At 38.5% G+C, this 14,853-nt stretch overlaps 1 protein-coding gene across 15 annotated transcripts in view; it reads right to left on the reverse strand.

The window, feature by feature from the left end:
• The window catches only part of SETD2 (SET domain containing 2, histone lysine methyltransferase), a 154,847-nt gene that overhangs the window by 102,232 nt on the left and 37,762 nt on the right, over positions 1-14,853 (reverse strand). For 10 of the 15 annotated variants that reach the window (XR_013413845.1, XR_003727278.2, XR_013413847.1 and 7 more), the window contains exons 2-4: positions 11,510-11,525; positions 5,053-9,422; positions 792-923 (exon numbers count right to left, since the gene is read on the reverse strand). Coding sequence is in view for 9 of the 15 variants with exons in the window: in XM_028844063.2 (XP_028699896.2) it covers positions 792-923; positions 5,053-9,422; positions 11,510-11,525 (4,518 nt within the window). In the remaining 6 variants the exon portion in view is untranslated. The remainder of the gene's footprint in view (positions 1-791; positions 924-5,052; positions 9,423-11,509; positions 11,526-14,853) is intronic. The other 5 variants (XM_077992328.1, XM_077992329.1, XM_077992326.1 and 2 more) reach the window with 1 other exon arrangement.

The following is a 14,853-nucleotide window of genomic DNA, read 5'->3' on the forward strand; positions in this document are numbered from 1 at the left end:
TAGAGATGGGGTTTCACCGTGTTGGCCAGGCTGATCTTGAACTCCTGACCTCAAGTGATCTGCCCGCCTTGGCCTCCCAAATAGCTGGGATTACAGGCATGAGCCACTACACCTGGCCAAGATTAAATTTTTTAATGTAAAGATATTTACTATTTATAAGAACAATATAGAAGCAAATATATGTCAACAGAATAATTACCAGCTATGAATACATAATGCAGTCAAGAGAAAGATTTAGTCGGGTCTGTACACAGAGCTCTGGTTAGGTCTGATTAGCAAATCCAGGCAAGTATATAGAATGAGATTTTATCTGTATACATAAAAAGAGGAAAACATCTACCTATGCTAAAAAGGCATTAAAAGTTTTCTGGAAAAACGACAAAACAATGGAATCGATGTTTGGGAGAAGAAGACATTCACTTTATGCATTTCTGAAATGTTAACGGTTTTATTTCACTTTATAGTGAAAGCTTAAAAATACCAATATTTACCTCCTAGGACATTAACATTATAAGATTTAAAAAGTACTCAATAGAAATTAATACTATAGGACTACTTTACACAGCACTTAAAACATGGTGGGTACTGTAATCTAATGCACAATGCAAGGGAAATTTGTTTCCCTATTAATATCTGTTTTCTACTACACATCAAAGTGTCTACTATACTTCTTTGCTTATAGTCATCCATAGGTAGGAGAAAGGTTAAATTTTTTTCTTCATTGATAATTCAATATTTAGAGACATTTAATAGAAGTGTTGAGCAAAAGCAGAGTATTCTAATTTACTTACCATTCAATCATGAGAAGACGATTAAGACAATCTTCTCCACATGCTATTTCACCTTGAGCTCTTTCATCTTTAGAAAGAGGTGTACACTCACACTGCATTCGCTTAATATCTCGATGAGATTTATTCTTCTTTCTATTGGGTAAAATGTCATAAAAACTGATTAAATAAATTTCCTGGTAAAGATATAACATATGTAATCAAATATGTGCTAAATCTCATTAGATTCTTTCGAGTTTTTTTAAACAGGGTCTTGTTCCATCATCCAGGCCAGGGTGCAGTGATGTGATCATGGCTCACTGCAGCCTCAACCTCCTGGATTCAAATGACCCTCCCACTTCCACCTCCTGAATAGCTGGGACCACAGCTCATGCCACCACACTTGGCTAATTTCTGTTTTTGTTTTAATATTCTGTAGAGACAGGGTCTCTTTATGTTACTCAGGCTGGTCGTGAACTCCCAGGCTCAAGAAATCCCCCTGCGTCCACTTCCCAAAGTGCTGCAATCGCAGGCAGGACCCACTACGCCTGGCTAGATTCACATTTAATGATTCCTGTAAGTCAAGCATTCAAAATAAAACATCTAATCATTAGTACTTGTGAGACTGAAAATCCTAAGACCTACGTTACCAAAAACAAAACAAAAACAAAAACAAAACAAAACAAAAAAACATGAGAAGGGCAAACTTAACCTTGGCAAATGGGGGAAGATGAGATGAGTTCAAAACCAATCATTCTGGAACTCAGTCCTTATTTCCTAGTCCAGGTCAGCTAAGCCTTGGATTCTGAACAGTTTCAAGTGTTAAAGTCATACTAGGTTCTGGGAAAAATACGAAAACGCATGCATTTCAAATAGTGACATAGCTGGTTAAAGTTAAGTTTAAGAATCAGACCTCACGGATGAGCAAATAATAGTTGAGATATAAGATTAAGGGAGAAAAGTGGTTTCTAAAAAAATGAGTGAGTTCTAAATCCAATATTTTAGAGTATCTTTCGGTAACATCACATTTGCATAAATTTTGTTTAAAAGCAGATTGAATTTTTTAAATGAAGTGTAATTACAGAACAATCAGGTAAAAGTTTAAGAGGGCTAAACTTTCTCCATGCAGACAGATTTATTTTGGAGGAGAACATAAACTGCTAAAATTTGATTGGGTTCATAATAACCCACACCAGAGTTGCAAAGCAAAAGTGAAAATGTGATTATTTACTGGCATTTTTGCTGATGAACTAGTCTGTTACCCTGGTCTAAACAAAAACAAAAACAAAAAAATAAAGATGGTCAAAAAAGATCTGTTAAGATGTTTTTAAGATTAGGGAACTACAAGAACTATAAATCACTCTTTGACTATCAAACAGGAAACAGCATAGCTGCTCTAAATGGCTATCTCTAATCTGCTTTAATCTTCAACATATGTTCTATTCTAGTGCCAATTTTATAAAGTGCCTAAAGAGTGTTATGATAGTTTTAACTAAGTTTAGGTGAAAAGAATGATTCCTCTTGATTAAAGACATAATTCGTTAATGAGTATATGAATATGCTTAGCCTGAAGATGACTAAACAAAATTATCTATTTAGAAGTACTTAGCTACAATTTTGGAGAATCAGCAGCAGCTTTATTTTGTATTGCTCTAGAAGGCTGGAATAGGACTAATGGGCATAGATTTTGGCAGGTAAGCCCTGCTCCATTAAACATAAGAAAAATTTTTTCATTATATTCATATTATTTCTTATAAGAGTTTGCCTTCTTAGTGGCTCCTAAATGACTAGCATATAACAGGCACTTCAAAATTCTGAATATATAGGCCGGGCGTAGTAGCTCACACCTGTAATCCCAGTACTTTGGGAGGCCAAGATGGGCGGATCACTTGAGGTCAGGAGTTCGAGACCAGCCTGGCCAACATGGTGAAACCCATTTCTACTAAAAATACAAAAATTAGCTGGGCATGGTGGCGCCCAGCAGAGGTTGCAGTGAGCCAAGATTACGCCACTGCGCTCCACCCTGGCCAACAAAGTGAGACTCTGTCTCAAAAAAAAAAAAAAAATTGAATATATATAAATCCTTCCCACTGCAAAGTGGTGGAAGCCCTCTTATGCCTCTCCTAACCAAATCTATGTGCACAGTTTTATATATATGAGATTCTCAATGCTAAAGAAAAGTCAGAATTGGACTGATTAGTTTTATTTATATTCTTTTACAAAGATCTTGTAAGTTCCATTAGTCAACTCACACAATTCCTAAGGGGTACTTACTTAAAATATTGAATATTTTAAATGTAAACCTAATTTATAACTAGATATAAATGAAAGTAACTGGCCGGGCGCGGTGGCTCAAGCCTGTAATCCCAGCACTTTGGGAGGCCGAGACGGGCGGATCACGAGGTCAGGAGATCGAGACCATCCTGGCTAACATGGTGAAACCCCGTCTCTACTAAAAAATACAAAAAACTAGCCGGGCGAGGTGGCGGGCGCCTGTAGTCCCAGCTACTCGGGAGGCTGAGGCAGGAGAATGGCGTAAACCTGGGAGGTGGAGCTTGCAGTGAGCCGAGATTGCGCCACTGCACTCCAGCCTGGGTGACAGAGCCAGACTCCGTCTCAAAAAAAAAAAAAAAAAAAAAAAAGAAAGTAACTATAAAAGGCTCTCTGTTAAAAGGTTAGTTTTTAATAGAAAAAAAAATTTCTGGTAGGACCTACCTTTAAAATTAAGTTTTTACCTTATACACAGTGGAAAACTTGATTTAATAACATTTTGATGCTTAAAGGTACAATGGTTAGGTTGATTCCCAACTAGCAGGAAAACTTCCAAAAAAGGAGAGTAAGTGGGTAGAATACTTTTTGTTTTGTTTTTTTAAGCACAAGAGGCATACATTTACATCAGGAAAAAGGAAATTATCAAGGACAGGTTAAAGTTAAAACAGACTGAGAAGCCCTGCTCTAGAGGACTATGTTTTCATTACTCGTATTCTCATTATAATTTGTTTCATGTTAGGGATTTTTCGATAAACCACTTTATCATTTCTAAAATATTTATTACACTATTGCCAGATTTAATCTAGTAACAATAATCTAAAAAAAATGAGAGAAGAAAATTATGTTCTAGTCTAGTTCTAACTTTATAAGTATCTGATACGATTTGGCTATTTCCCCACCCAAACTCAACTTGAATTGTATCTCCCAGAATTCCCACGTGTTGTGGGAGGGTCCCAGGAGGAGGTAATTGAATCATGGGGGCCGGCCTATCCTGTGTTATTCTTGTGATGGTGAATATGTCACACAAGATCTGATGGGTTTATCAGGGGTTTTCACTTTTGCTTCTTCCTCCTTTTCTCTTGCCACCACCATGTAAGAAGTCCCTTTTGCCCAAGTCCCTTTTGCCTCCTGCCACAATTCTGAGGCCTCCCCAGCCATGTGGAACTGCAAGTCCAATTAAACCTCTTTTTCTTCCCAGTCTCGGGTATGTCTTTATCAGCAGCATGAAAACGGACTAACACAGTACCCAAAGATACTTCATTCTGCACACTTTTGAAAATAAAATCCAATGTAACCACTTTTTTCTTCTCTAAGTACAGATTATTTTGCTGGGGTTTTATTCTATTTTTTTGGTCAACCTTTCACATGTAAAAGGAATTACAGAAAAACTGGGCTAGCCTAAATTATACCTTGAAAACCAAGTAAGTAATAAAAGAAAAAAAAATAGACATCTTTCCTGGGGAGGGGGAAAATGGGGAAAGGAATCTATACTATCAAATCTAAATAGGTAAAAACACTTTTTTAGGCTTTTAAATTTACTTTATCCCACAACTCTTTCATGTGTTTAATCTCATACACACTGAATTGTTTAAAAGCTTTTTCTTTTTTTTAACAACAAAAAAGTAAGAAAATAAATGCCAATGTAACCACTTTTCTTCTCTAAGAACAGATTATTTTGCTGGGGGTTTTATTCTTTTTTTGGTCACACTTTCACATGTAAAAGGAATTACAGAAAAACTGGGCTAGCCTAAATTATACCTTGAAAATCAAATAAGTAATAAGAGAAAAAAACTAGACACCTCCTTTCCCTTTCCTGGAGTGGAAAAATGGGGAAAGCAATCTATACTATCAAATCTAAATAGGTAAAAACACTTTTTTAGGCTTTTAAATTTATTTTATCCCACAACTCTTTCATGTGTTTTATCTCATACAGTCTGAATTGTTTAAAGGCTTTTTCTTACAACAACAACAAAAAAGAGTTAAAATTTGTCAAGCAAGCATTAATTAGACTTACCTTTCTGTTAAATAAACATTTTCTTCAATAAGATCAAAGTAACAAGGCATTTTCCCTTGCTTGGCACATTCCTTCCATCGCTGTGGGTCCCTGAAGTCATCCATGACACAGGAGGGCCCAACCAGTGCTGAGCCTGGGGGCACTGATGTCTCTCCCTGCTCTACCTCCACTCTAACTTTCTTTCTGTCCTGAAGCTCACCATCACTTTCAGAATCACTCTCTATTTCCTGCCTCCTTTTTTTAAGAGGCCCTCTATCTTTGATATCATTTTTTTCCAAGTTTTTTGAAAACTCTTTCTTTTCATTCACAGCTAAAGTGTCCTTAATGGAATTGCTGCTTATTTCAGGTGCTTGCACTGACCCCTTGTCTTTCTGAAGGGATAGAAGATACTTATTGGACTGGTCTGAAAAATGGGATCCATCCTGTTGATCCCAATTCTCCTCTTCTTCACGATCATCTGTTAGGGAATCTGGTACTTGTCCTTGAGTTCGATCATACACAACCCCAGTTCCAGGAGGTCTACCTGATCTCGGATCCCAGTAACCATTGCCTTGCCAGTAATCACGTGTCCCACCATACTGTTCTGCATTTTGCTGATACTTGTGTCCACCACAAGTTCCATAGCTACTGTCAGGTTGCTGATATGTGGTAGAAGGCTTTTCTTGAGAGAAGTCCCAACCTAAGTTTCTGAGCTCTTCTGATGAGTGCAAGCCATCTACACGTGATATCTCACAAGAGGAAGAAAAACTCAATTCTGTTTTTCCCAGTCTACTATCTGGCCTGTTTTGGAAAGTGGACTGTTGCCAAGACTTATTTGGGACATCTTCAAAATCAGAAGAATAAATTGGCAGCTCCTCTTGCTGCCTAGAAGATATTTTGGCTTTCACAGTTTCCTCTGAATTTGGGTGACCCAGAGAGTCAGATTTCACATCTGTATGACTTGTACTATCAACCCCATCACTCTGAGGATGAGAAAGTTCAGGCAGGTGGTTATCTATTTGTTTTCTATTGGACTGTGTAAAAGAAATTTCTGGATTCTTCTCTGTTCCTTTATGAAGGAAAAACTTATCAGTTTGAGGACAGGCTTTATTTGCTATACTTTCAAATTTTTCCTCATATGAATGTCTCCTTGACTCCAATCTTTCATCTTCCCAATGGTCAGAATAGTGTCTATAACTTTGACTGCTCCGAGAAGAACAAGGACTTGTTTCTTCCACGGGCAAAGTAGAATTCTTTGGCACAACCACAACAGACTGGAGACGGTTTCTTGGAATACTGCTATCATCTGAATCTGTATCTTCTGAATCACTTTCATCACTTGAACTTTCAGAAGAGTCAGAATAATCTTCATGGACAGTAGACACAATTTCTGGGGCATGACCACTACTGTCACACTTTAATGCGTAAGTTACACCATCACTGTCTTCCATGGTTAAATTCAAATCACAAGAAGAAAATACAACTTCTGAGTCATCAGAAGTATGCACACGTCCTCCTTCTCCTCTTTCATGTAAAGAGATTTCTGGTCTTCCTCTTCTATCAGGCAATATGGAATTCCCTTCTTCTTGAGCCTCTTGCAAACATTTCCCAGATAACCCATTATTACGCCTGTTCTCCCTGGAAGCAAATCCCTTTCCTGAATCAGGAAGGTCACTACCTACTTCTACTACTGTTTCTTTCCCTGCATGCTTTAAAAACTCCGAACTTTTTCTACTCTTTAGCACTGCATCCAGAACTGGAGATGTGTTCTCCCCACATTTCAAGAGAGTTAGACTGTCCACCTTTATTCCTGGTGGAAGACTCTGAAGAGATGAAGCAATATCTGAACTCCCAATAGGCTGATATAAATCATCAAAATGATTAACAGAAGCTGAACTAGTGCTACCGATGCTCTGCTTATATTCTTCACATGCAAATTTTGAGTGATCTGTCAAATTTCTACTATCACATATAACTGGTTTTGATTCCAAATGCACATTCATAAAGCTATTTGAAGAAATCTTCATAACTGAAGGCTCTATATTTTCAGCTTCGGAGTTACACAAAGAAGGGTTGTTGCTATCATTTGAAGTACAGTATATGTCTGAATCTTTGGTTTTGCAGCAAGAAACCCTCGTATCAACTGGTTCTTTAACTACAGTTTTGGAATAATCTATAGTCATAACTGGCAAAGACATGAGTTTATCTTGGTGTGGTGACACCAGAGGTTCTGTTTCTCTAAATGGGCTTTCTGACTTCTTATGCAGCATGCGTGTATCATCCAAGTCTTTTCCTTTGCATCTACTAATATTCTGAAATCCATTTGATGAAAGCATGCATGCTTTGACCAAAGGGGATACTTCCGATCCAGTCACACTATCATCAGAAGTCATTAAAACAGCATCAGTTTTAGAAGTGCAAAATGTTGCTAAATCAGATTCTGCCCCAGGAGATCCATTTATATTTAATTCTATGGGACAAAAACTTCTTAATTGATCATTCCTCACTTTAGATAAAGAGTCTAATTCCTTAATCCTATCATGGCTATCATGTGTTATAAATTCAGACTTAAAAATAGGAAATTCATCTAGCTTTTTTAAAGTAGGTGAATCATTTAATCGATTTGATGGAGCTGGAGACCCAGCCTTTTCTCTTTCAGGGTTTTTATTAATCATTCTTAATTCACTACCTTTTGAACAAGGTGTCTGTAAACTAAAAGAATGAGACTGTTTGATTTCTTCATTTAATTCTGTACAACAGAAAGAATTTTTAAATTTATCAGACTTGGGTATAGGTTTTGAAAGGGTAGATTTATAACGGGAAGCACTACTGTCGTGCTTAGAATATGATGACCCTCGTCGGAATCCCAGTTCATTAGGGGGAGAACAACATCTTTTAACTGCTTCATTTTCTGAAGTCCTTTTAGATTCTCTTTCTAGTTTTGAAGAATACTTGCCTCTTCTTTCCATCTCTAAGTAAGAGGTCTCAGTTTTACAGTCCCGATCAGATTTAGAATAGGATGATGTCCTTAGGTCTCTGTAAGAAGAGGAATGAGATGAGGTACGCCTTGAGTATGTCTTCTTATACTCTTCTTCTGAGTCAGAACTCTCTCGTGCTCTGTTATCTGTGTATGGCCGAGAATAGCGTGTCCTCTCTCGATAAGGGGAGCTCCTATGGTAGCGACGATCAGAGTCATAATAATGAGATCGTTCTGACCTGGAATAGGATAAATTAGTTCTAGGGCCTCTCTCAGACCTAGAATGAGATCTGCTCCGCCGTCGCTCTCTTTCTGATCTACATCGGGAAGATACATACCGAGTATCTCTTTCAAGTTTTGAATAGCTAAAATATTTATCATCTCTCTCTGTTTTAGATCGTGAAGATTTCCCTAGATCCTCACTTTTTAAAGGTGCTGAGCTCTTTTTAAAATCTCTTTCCCTTTCAATGCTTGCTGAAAATTTTAAATCATGTGATCTTTGACTTGAAGAAGTCCGTACAGAATCTTCATCAGATTCTGAACCAAGAAAGGTGCCTTCAGATTGTGAGGATTTCTTCTTAGAACCTGTTTTTTTACAGCTCAGACTAATCTTAGAACTATCTGGAATTTCTTCATCCTTCCCAATATGGGAATCTTCTTTTTTTGAGGAAATATCTGCTTGCTCATTCAATATTTGAGTTATGTGTTCTTCTGAACTATTAGATACAGTGTCCTGCTTAGTATCTGCTTCTAAAGATTCTGGTACAATTATAATTGGTGGTTCTTTCAGAGATCTAACTGCTACATCTACTGGTAAGGGTACTGGTGCTGCCATTAGAACTGTTACTGGTGTATGTGGCAAGGCCACTGGCTCTGTTATTGGTGCTGGTGATGAGGGTGTTGTGGCTTGGGCAGGTGGAGGCGGTGGAGGTGGAGATGAGGGTGGTGAGTCTACAGTTGTTGATTCTGCTATCACTGCTGGTAGTGGTGCTGCATGAGTAGGTGGAGATGCTACTGCTGTGGTAGTAGCCAGCAATGGCCTGGATGTTACATGAAGCAGGTGTTTCTTAAAATGAATTTTGCCCAATTCCACCCTTGACTTTGGTGGGGAAGATTCTTCTGCAGTAGATAAGGTATCACCAATTTCCATTTTCATTTTAGGAGTCGAGTCTACCTGAAGAGGTACAGCTGGGGGGTTTGGAGTATCACTTTGCTTTTCATTGCCAAGTGCAGTGAGAAACCTATTCTGCAAAGTTTTCTTTGTAAGGCTGAAGCTGAATGACACCTTCTGTCGTCCCTGTTCTTCCAAATTAACTTTTGTCTTGGTGCCTTTGGGCAAAAATCGACTAGAAGCAACACCTTTGAACATTGGTCCTTTGATGAAACCTGTTTTCTGCACATTTTCAATCTTTGCCTACAAATGAACAAAATAAGCAATTACTACTACAATAAATAGTTACTTTCAAATGGACTGCACAGTTTAAAATGTGTACAGGAGAAATGAAAAGCCCTTTTTAATAACAAATAGTATGAATTTCACTAAGCTATATATATCTTTATTACGAAAATTTTCAAACACAGTCAAAGGTATAGAAAATGGTACAATAAATCCCTAAGTATCCACTCCTAGCTTCAACAATTACCTAATTTTCCCATTCTTTCTCTTACATAAATTTTTTTCAGTTTTATAACTATTTTCCAGGTAGCATTTTTTAAAAAGAATTTTTTAAAAACCTGACACATGTTCAAAGGACATTTGTATAAAGGGCAATATCTAACATCTCAGTACTCAATATGGTTTGTTCTTGTGTTCTATCAGAGATGAAAAGTCGGAGGTCATCAAGACCAGTGGTCTCCTGGCATCACATTGAGTGCACAGTAAAAATACTCATCTGAGTCGAGCACGGTGGCTCACCCCTATAATCCCGGCACCTTGGGAGGCCGAGGCAGGAGGATCACTTGAGGTCAGGAGTTAGAGACCAGCCTGGCCAACATAATGAAACTCCATTTCAACTAAAAATACAAAAATTAGCAGGGTGTGGCAGCATGCGCCTGTAACCCCAACTACTTGGGAGGCTGAGGTGGGAGAATCACTGAAACCCGGGAGGCAGAGGTTGCAGTGAGCCAAGATGGCACCACAGAACTCCAACCTGGGCAATAGAGCAAGACTCTGTCTCAAAAAAATAAAAAACTTTAAAAGTAAAAAAATAATATTCATCTGTGACCCACACTCTAGGAAATATCAAATATCAACTGGAGCTATTGAGCTCTAAGATGAGGCAAGGGTTTGTTTTTTGGCGTGTTCTGAAGTTTTTGTTTTTTTTTTTTTAAAAAAACAAGCAGTACAGGCAATTCTTATCAATGTCCCAGGTTTGGGAAACCACTGATATAGAGGAATTTCCCAACTTACTTGTTTTACAGATGAGGCAACCAAATGAGGACCAGGCCTTCTGCCTTCCTGGAGAGTTCTCTGCCTTGGCACACATCACTGTCTCTGCCTGGGTTTCCCCACCCTCAGGTAATAATACTGCTCTATGAGCAACAATTACAAGGTACAAACCTAAGAAGACTACTTCCTCCATGTTTTTTTTGCCAAATCACCAAAGGAAATGGTGAGCTTTGGAAGTTCAAGACATAACATAGGTTGTAGAAAGAGCATCAGAAAAATCTACAGCAACAAACTCAATGCTAAATTAAAGATGGTGGTATACTTTCCATATGCAAAATTCTTCTAATTCATGTTCTTCAATCCACTTCGGCTATTTAAGAGAATAATTTCCCTTTCAACACAGTAAAATCTGAAATCAGTTTTCAAAATTACATAGTAGTCATTCAAGTTGGAAAGTAAATACTGTCACATGTATTATCATGGAGCAGTGAATTCCAAATACTTTATTTTTTTGAGACAAGAGTCTTGCTCTGTTGCCCAGGCTGAAGCGCAGGGGCACCATCTTGGCTCACTGCAACCTCTTCCTCCCCAGTTCAAGCAATTCTCCTGCCTCAGCCTCCTGAGTAGCTGGGACTAAGCCACCACGTCTGGCTAATTTTCTTATTTTTAGTAGAGATGGGGTTTCACCATGTTGGCCAGGCTGGTCTCAAACTCCTGACCTCAAGTGATCCACCTGCCTCAGCTTCCCAGTGTTGGGATTACAGGCATGAGCCAAATACTTTTAAGAAACAGAATCCACTTTTCAAGTTAAATCTTAAATGGAAGCTCAATACATAAAAAACAAGTAAAAGATATTTTTAGAACTTCCAACTTTCTCTACCTTTCCTAAATCTCTTGAAGCTCTAAAGTTTAAAAACCATTTTTTTGAGATACACAACATCCCTCACTGGGATAAGTTACCATGGCTCTAAAAACAAAATTAAAAACTATTACTTCATTTGACATTCAAAATGATAGCTACATTTTGAGTATTTTCAGCTTTTACCCAATTTCTAAAATGTGTTTAGTGGTCAGTGTCATAATCATTGAATGACTAGTTAAATTATACTTACCTCATTTTCTTCTTCTCTATTTCCATTCAGCCAAGAAAACATGCAAAAGAATAAAAAGAAATCATAAATACTTAAAAACAATTGAAATAATAGTTATTTGTATTAAAACTTAGGATACTTACTACCTACAGGTATATTCTATATGGATTGTCCATTCCTTCAGACTCAGTTACATTTAGTTTAACACATATTTACTCAAGATAGTGCCACATACTATGCTAAGTCCTAGAGACCAAATTTGAATAAAGCAGCATCCCTGCCCTCAAAAAGTTCAGCTTCCTGTAAGTTACAAAAAAGAAACTTGTAACAAAAGTAATTCCAACATAATGGAGTAAATATAAGAATAGAAATATGTATAGTGAGGCAGCAAAGAGGATGATATGCAACTCAGTTTAGTGGGAAAATAGGAATGCAAAGAATTTTTCCTGCCCAGGTGTGGTGGCTCACATCTGTAATCCCAGCACTTCAGGAGGCTGAGGCCAGCTGATGGCTTGAGCCCAGGCAATTGAGACCAGACTGGGCAATATGGTGAAACCCTGTCTCTATAAAAAATACAAAAAAATAGCCAGGCATGGTGGCGTGCACTTGTAGTCCTAGCTACCTGGGAGGCTGAGGTGGGAGGATCACCTGACCCCAGGAAGTCGAGGCTGCAGGTAGCCATGATCACACCACTGCACTCCAGCTGTGGTGATGGCTGTCTTTAAAAAAAAAAAAAAAAATTCCTGAAGAGAGGATTCGTTTTTGAAGAATACATTTGTGGGAAGATCCCAGGCAGAGTCAGAGATTAACACATAAAATAAGGCTGGGCATAGTGGCCCACGCTTGTAATCCCAACACTTTAAGAGGCTAAGTTGCGAGGATCACTTGAGTTCAGGAGTTCGAGACCATCCTGGGTAACATAGCAAAACCTCATCTCTCTTAAAAATAATTTTTAGGCCAGGTGCGGTGGCTCATGCCTATAATCCCAGCACTTTGGGAGGCCGAGGCCAGCGGATCACCTGAGGTCAGGAGCTCAAGACCAGCCTAGCCAACATGGTGAAACCCCATCTCTACTAAAAATACAAAACTAGCCAAGCATGGTGGTGCGTGCCTGTAATCCTAGCTACTTGGGAGGCTGAGATAGGAGAATCACTTGAACCCGGGAAGTGGAGGTTGCAGTGAGCCAAGGTCATGCCATTGTATTCCAGTCTGGGCAACAAGACCAAAACTCTTTCTCAAAAAAAATAAAAATAAAAAATAATTTTTAAAAGGAAGGCTAAGTTGGGAGGATTGCTTGAACCTGGGAGACAGAAATTGCATTGAGCCAAGATCATGCCACTGCACTCCAGTCTGAGCAACTGAGTGAAAACCCGTCACACAAACACACAAAATAACACAGAATAATATGTGTAAAGAATCTATAAACAGTTCAGTATTACCTGAATATAAGGTGTAAGGCAGAAAGAAGCCAACAATAAGATGGAGTAGGAGGCAGTGGTCAGGTTTCTCATGAGAAGAATCATATTTCATCTTATGGATCAATGCTTCTCAATCTCTTTTGGTATCTGTTCAACAGTCCCAAAGGCAAGACTATTCCACAGTACAATGCATCTGCTCCATAACACAGTGTGCAGCTCTCTGGGTTATGTTCTAACAAAGGTAACCACACTGACTAAGAGAAATCAAAAGCCACAAGTCTGATGTACACTAGCACATCAAGGCATACTAAGGGACTGTCTACTTGGAGAAAAGGAAGCTACAAAAGGACATGACAGCGAGATTTGTATTTTCAGCTAGTCACTCATTGGGCTATGTGGCAAGACTGGAATACAACAATCTGTTTTCAATGTTCCTGAAAGGAAACATGCAAAGCCCTTTTCCCCAAATGTAGGCCTAACTTCATCATAATTCATTCCATTCACCAGTGTCTGTGGTAGCCATACAAAACCAAGTAATGATCGGGGGGTGGGGGCAGTAAGCTGATAATACATGAATGAGATCTGAAGCAGTGCCAAAATTAACCATTTTTTTCTACTCCAAAACCACTAAAAACCTCATAAATGTGATGTTAGCACTACTGTACTTCATCAATTCTATGATATACATTTTGCCCACAGGATGCATGCTATCAATGGTATCACAGTTTTAACTGAAAAATTTTTTCACTTCTCAACGTTCATAAAATAATCATTTTCTTACAATCGATGGCATATTAGAACCTATGGTATCTTAGATTTAAATTAGTACCATTTGAAATTTTTTCAAGAAGACAGAAGGTACCAGGAGATGTCCAACCACAGGCTTTATCTGCATAGTAGGCACACATATGAAATGCTGGAAATACAAAGGTGACCAGAACACTTTCTTAAACTTCAGCAGTTCTATTTTGGACAGGCAGATGAAAAGAATAATCCTGACAAAATATGACAAAAATAGGCTCAGGTTATATTGTAAATTTTTGTGGAGTTGGGAGGGAAGGGAGAATAATGAAGGTCCATTTTAGAAATCAAAGAATTGTTTGACAGAAATGACAAGACGGGAGGGGGAGGTGTTTAAAAAAAAAGAAATGAAACGACATTTCCCAGAACTTGATAAAATAAAATGTTTATAATAAAAGAATATAAGCACAATCAGAAATTTGGAGGGAAATTTTCTCATCATTAAAAGCATTTAATGTTAATAGATAAAAATCAAATTACAAACACGCAAAAGGAAAAGTCCACAATCCAACTTTCCAGAGACAACTACTCTTAACACTTCGATCTAGAGAGCTTTCTGCACTCATTTGTGCATGCACTTGGGTGTGGTTTTTAAACAGAGATCATTGTTTTTCTTTTTAAAAACATATAAGCCATTCTGTATCTTGCTACCCTCCCTCATCATAGAGTTGGTGAGCAGACAAGTTGTTTAGATGACAGAAAAATTATGGAATCACTAAATTAGATTGAGGAAGTGATCTCAAGAGAAGGAGACACAGGCTGGGTGCAGTGGCTCAAGCCTGTAATGCCAGCACTTTGGGAGGCTGAGGCGGGCGGATCACCTGAGGTTAGGAGTTCAAGACCAGCCTGTCCAACATGGTAAAACCCCATCTCTACAAAAATACAAAAATTAGCCAGGCATGATGGCAGGTGCCTGTAATCCCAGTTACTTGGGAGGCTGAGGCAGAAGAATCGCTTGAACCTGGGAGGTTGCAGTGAGATCACGCCACTGCACTCCAGCCTGGGCGACAGAGTGAGACTCCGCCTCAATAAAAAAAAAAAAAAAAGGCCGGGCACGGTGGCTCAGGCCTGTAATCCCAGCACTTTGGGAGGCCGAGGCAGGCGGATCACAAGGTCAGGAGATCGAGACCATGGTGAAACCCCGTC

Source organism: Macaca mulatta, chromosome 2 (assembly GCF_049350105.2).
Source record: "Macaca mulatta isolate MMU2019108-1 chromosome 2, T2T-MMU8v2.0, whole genome shotgun sequence".
NCBI classification, from domain to species: Eukaryota; Metazoa; Chordata; class Mammalia; order Primates; family Cercopithecidae; genus Macaca; species Macaca mulatta.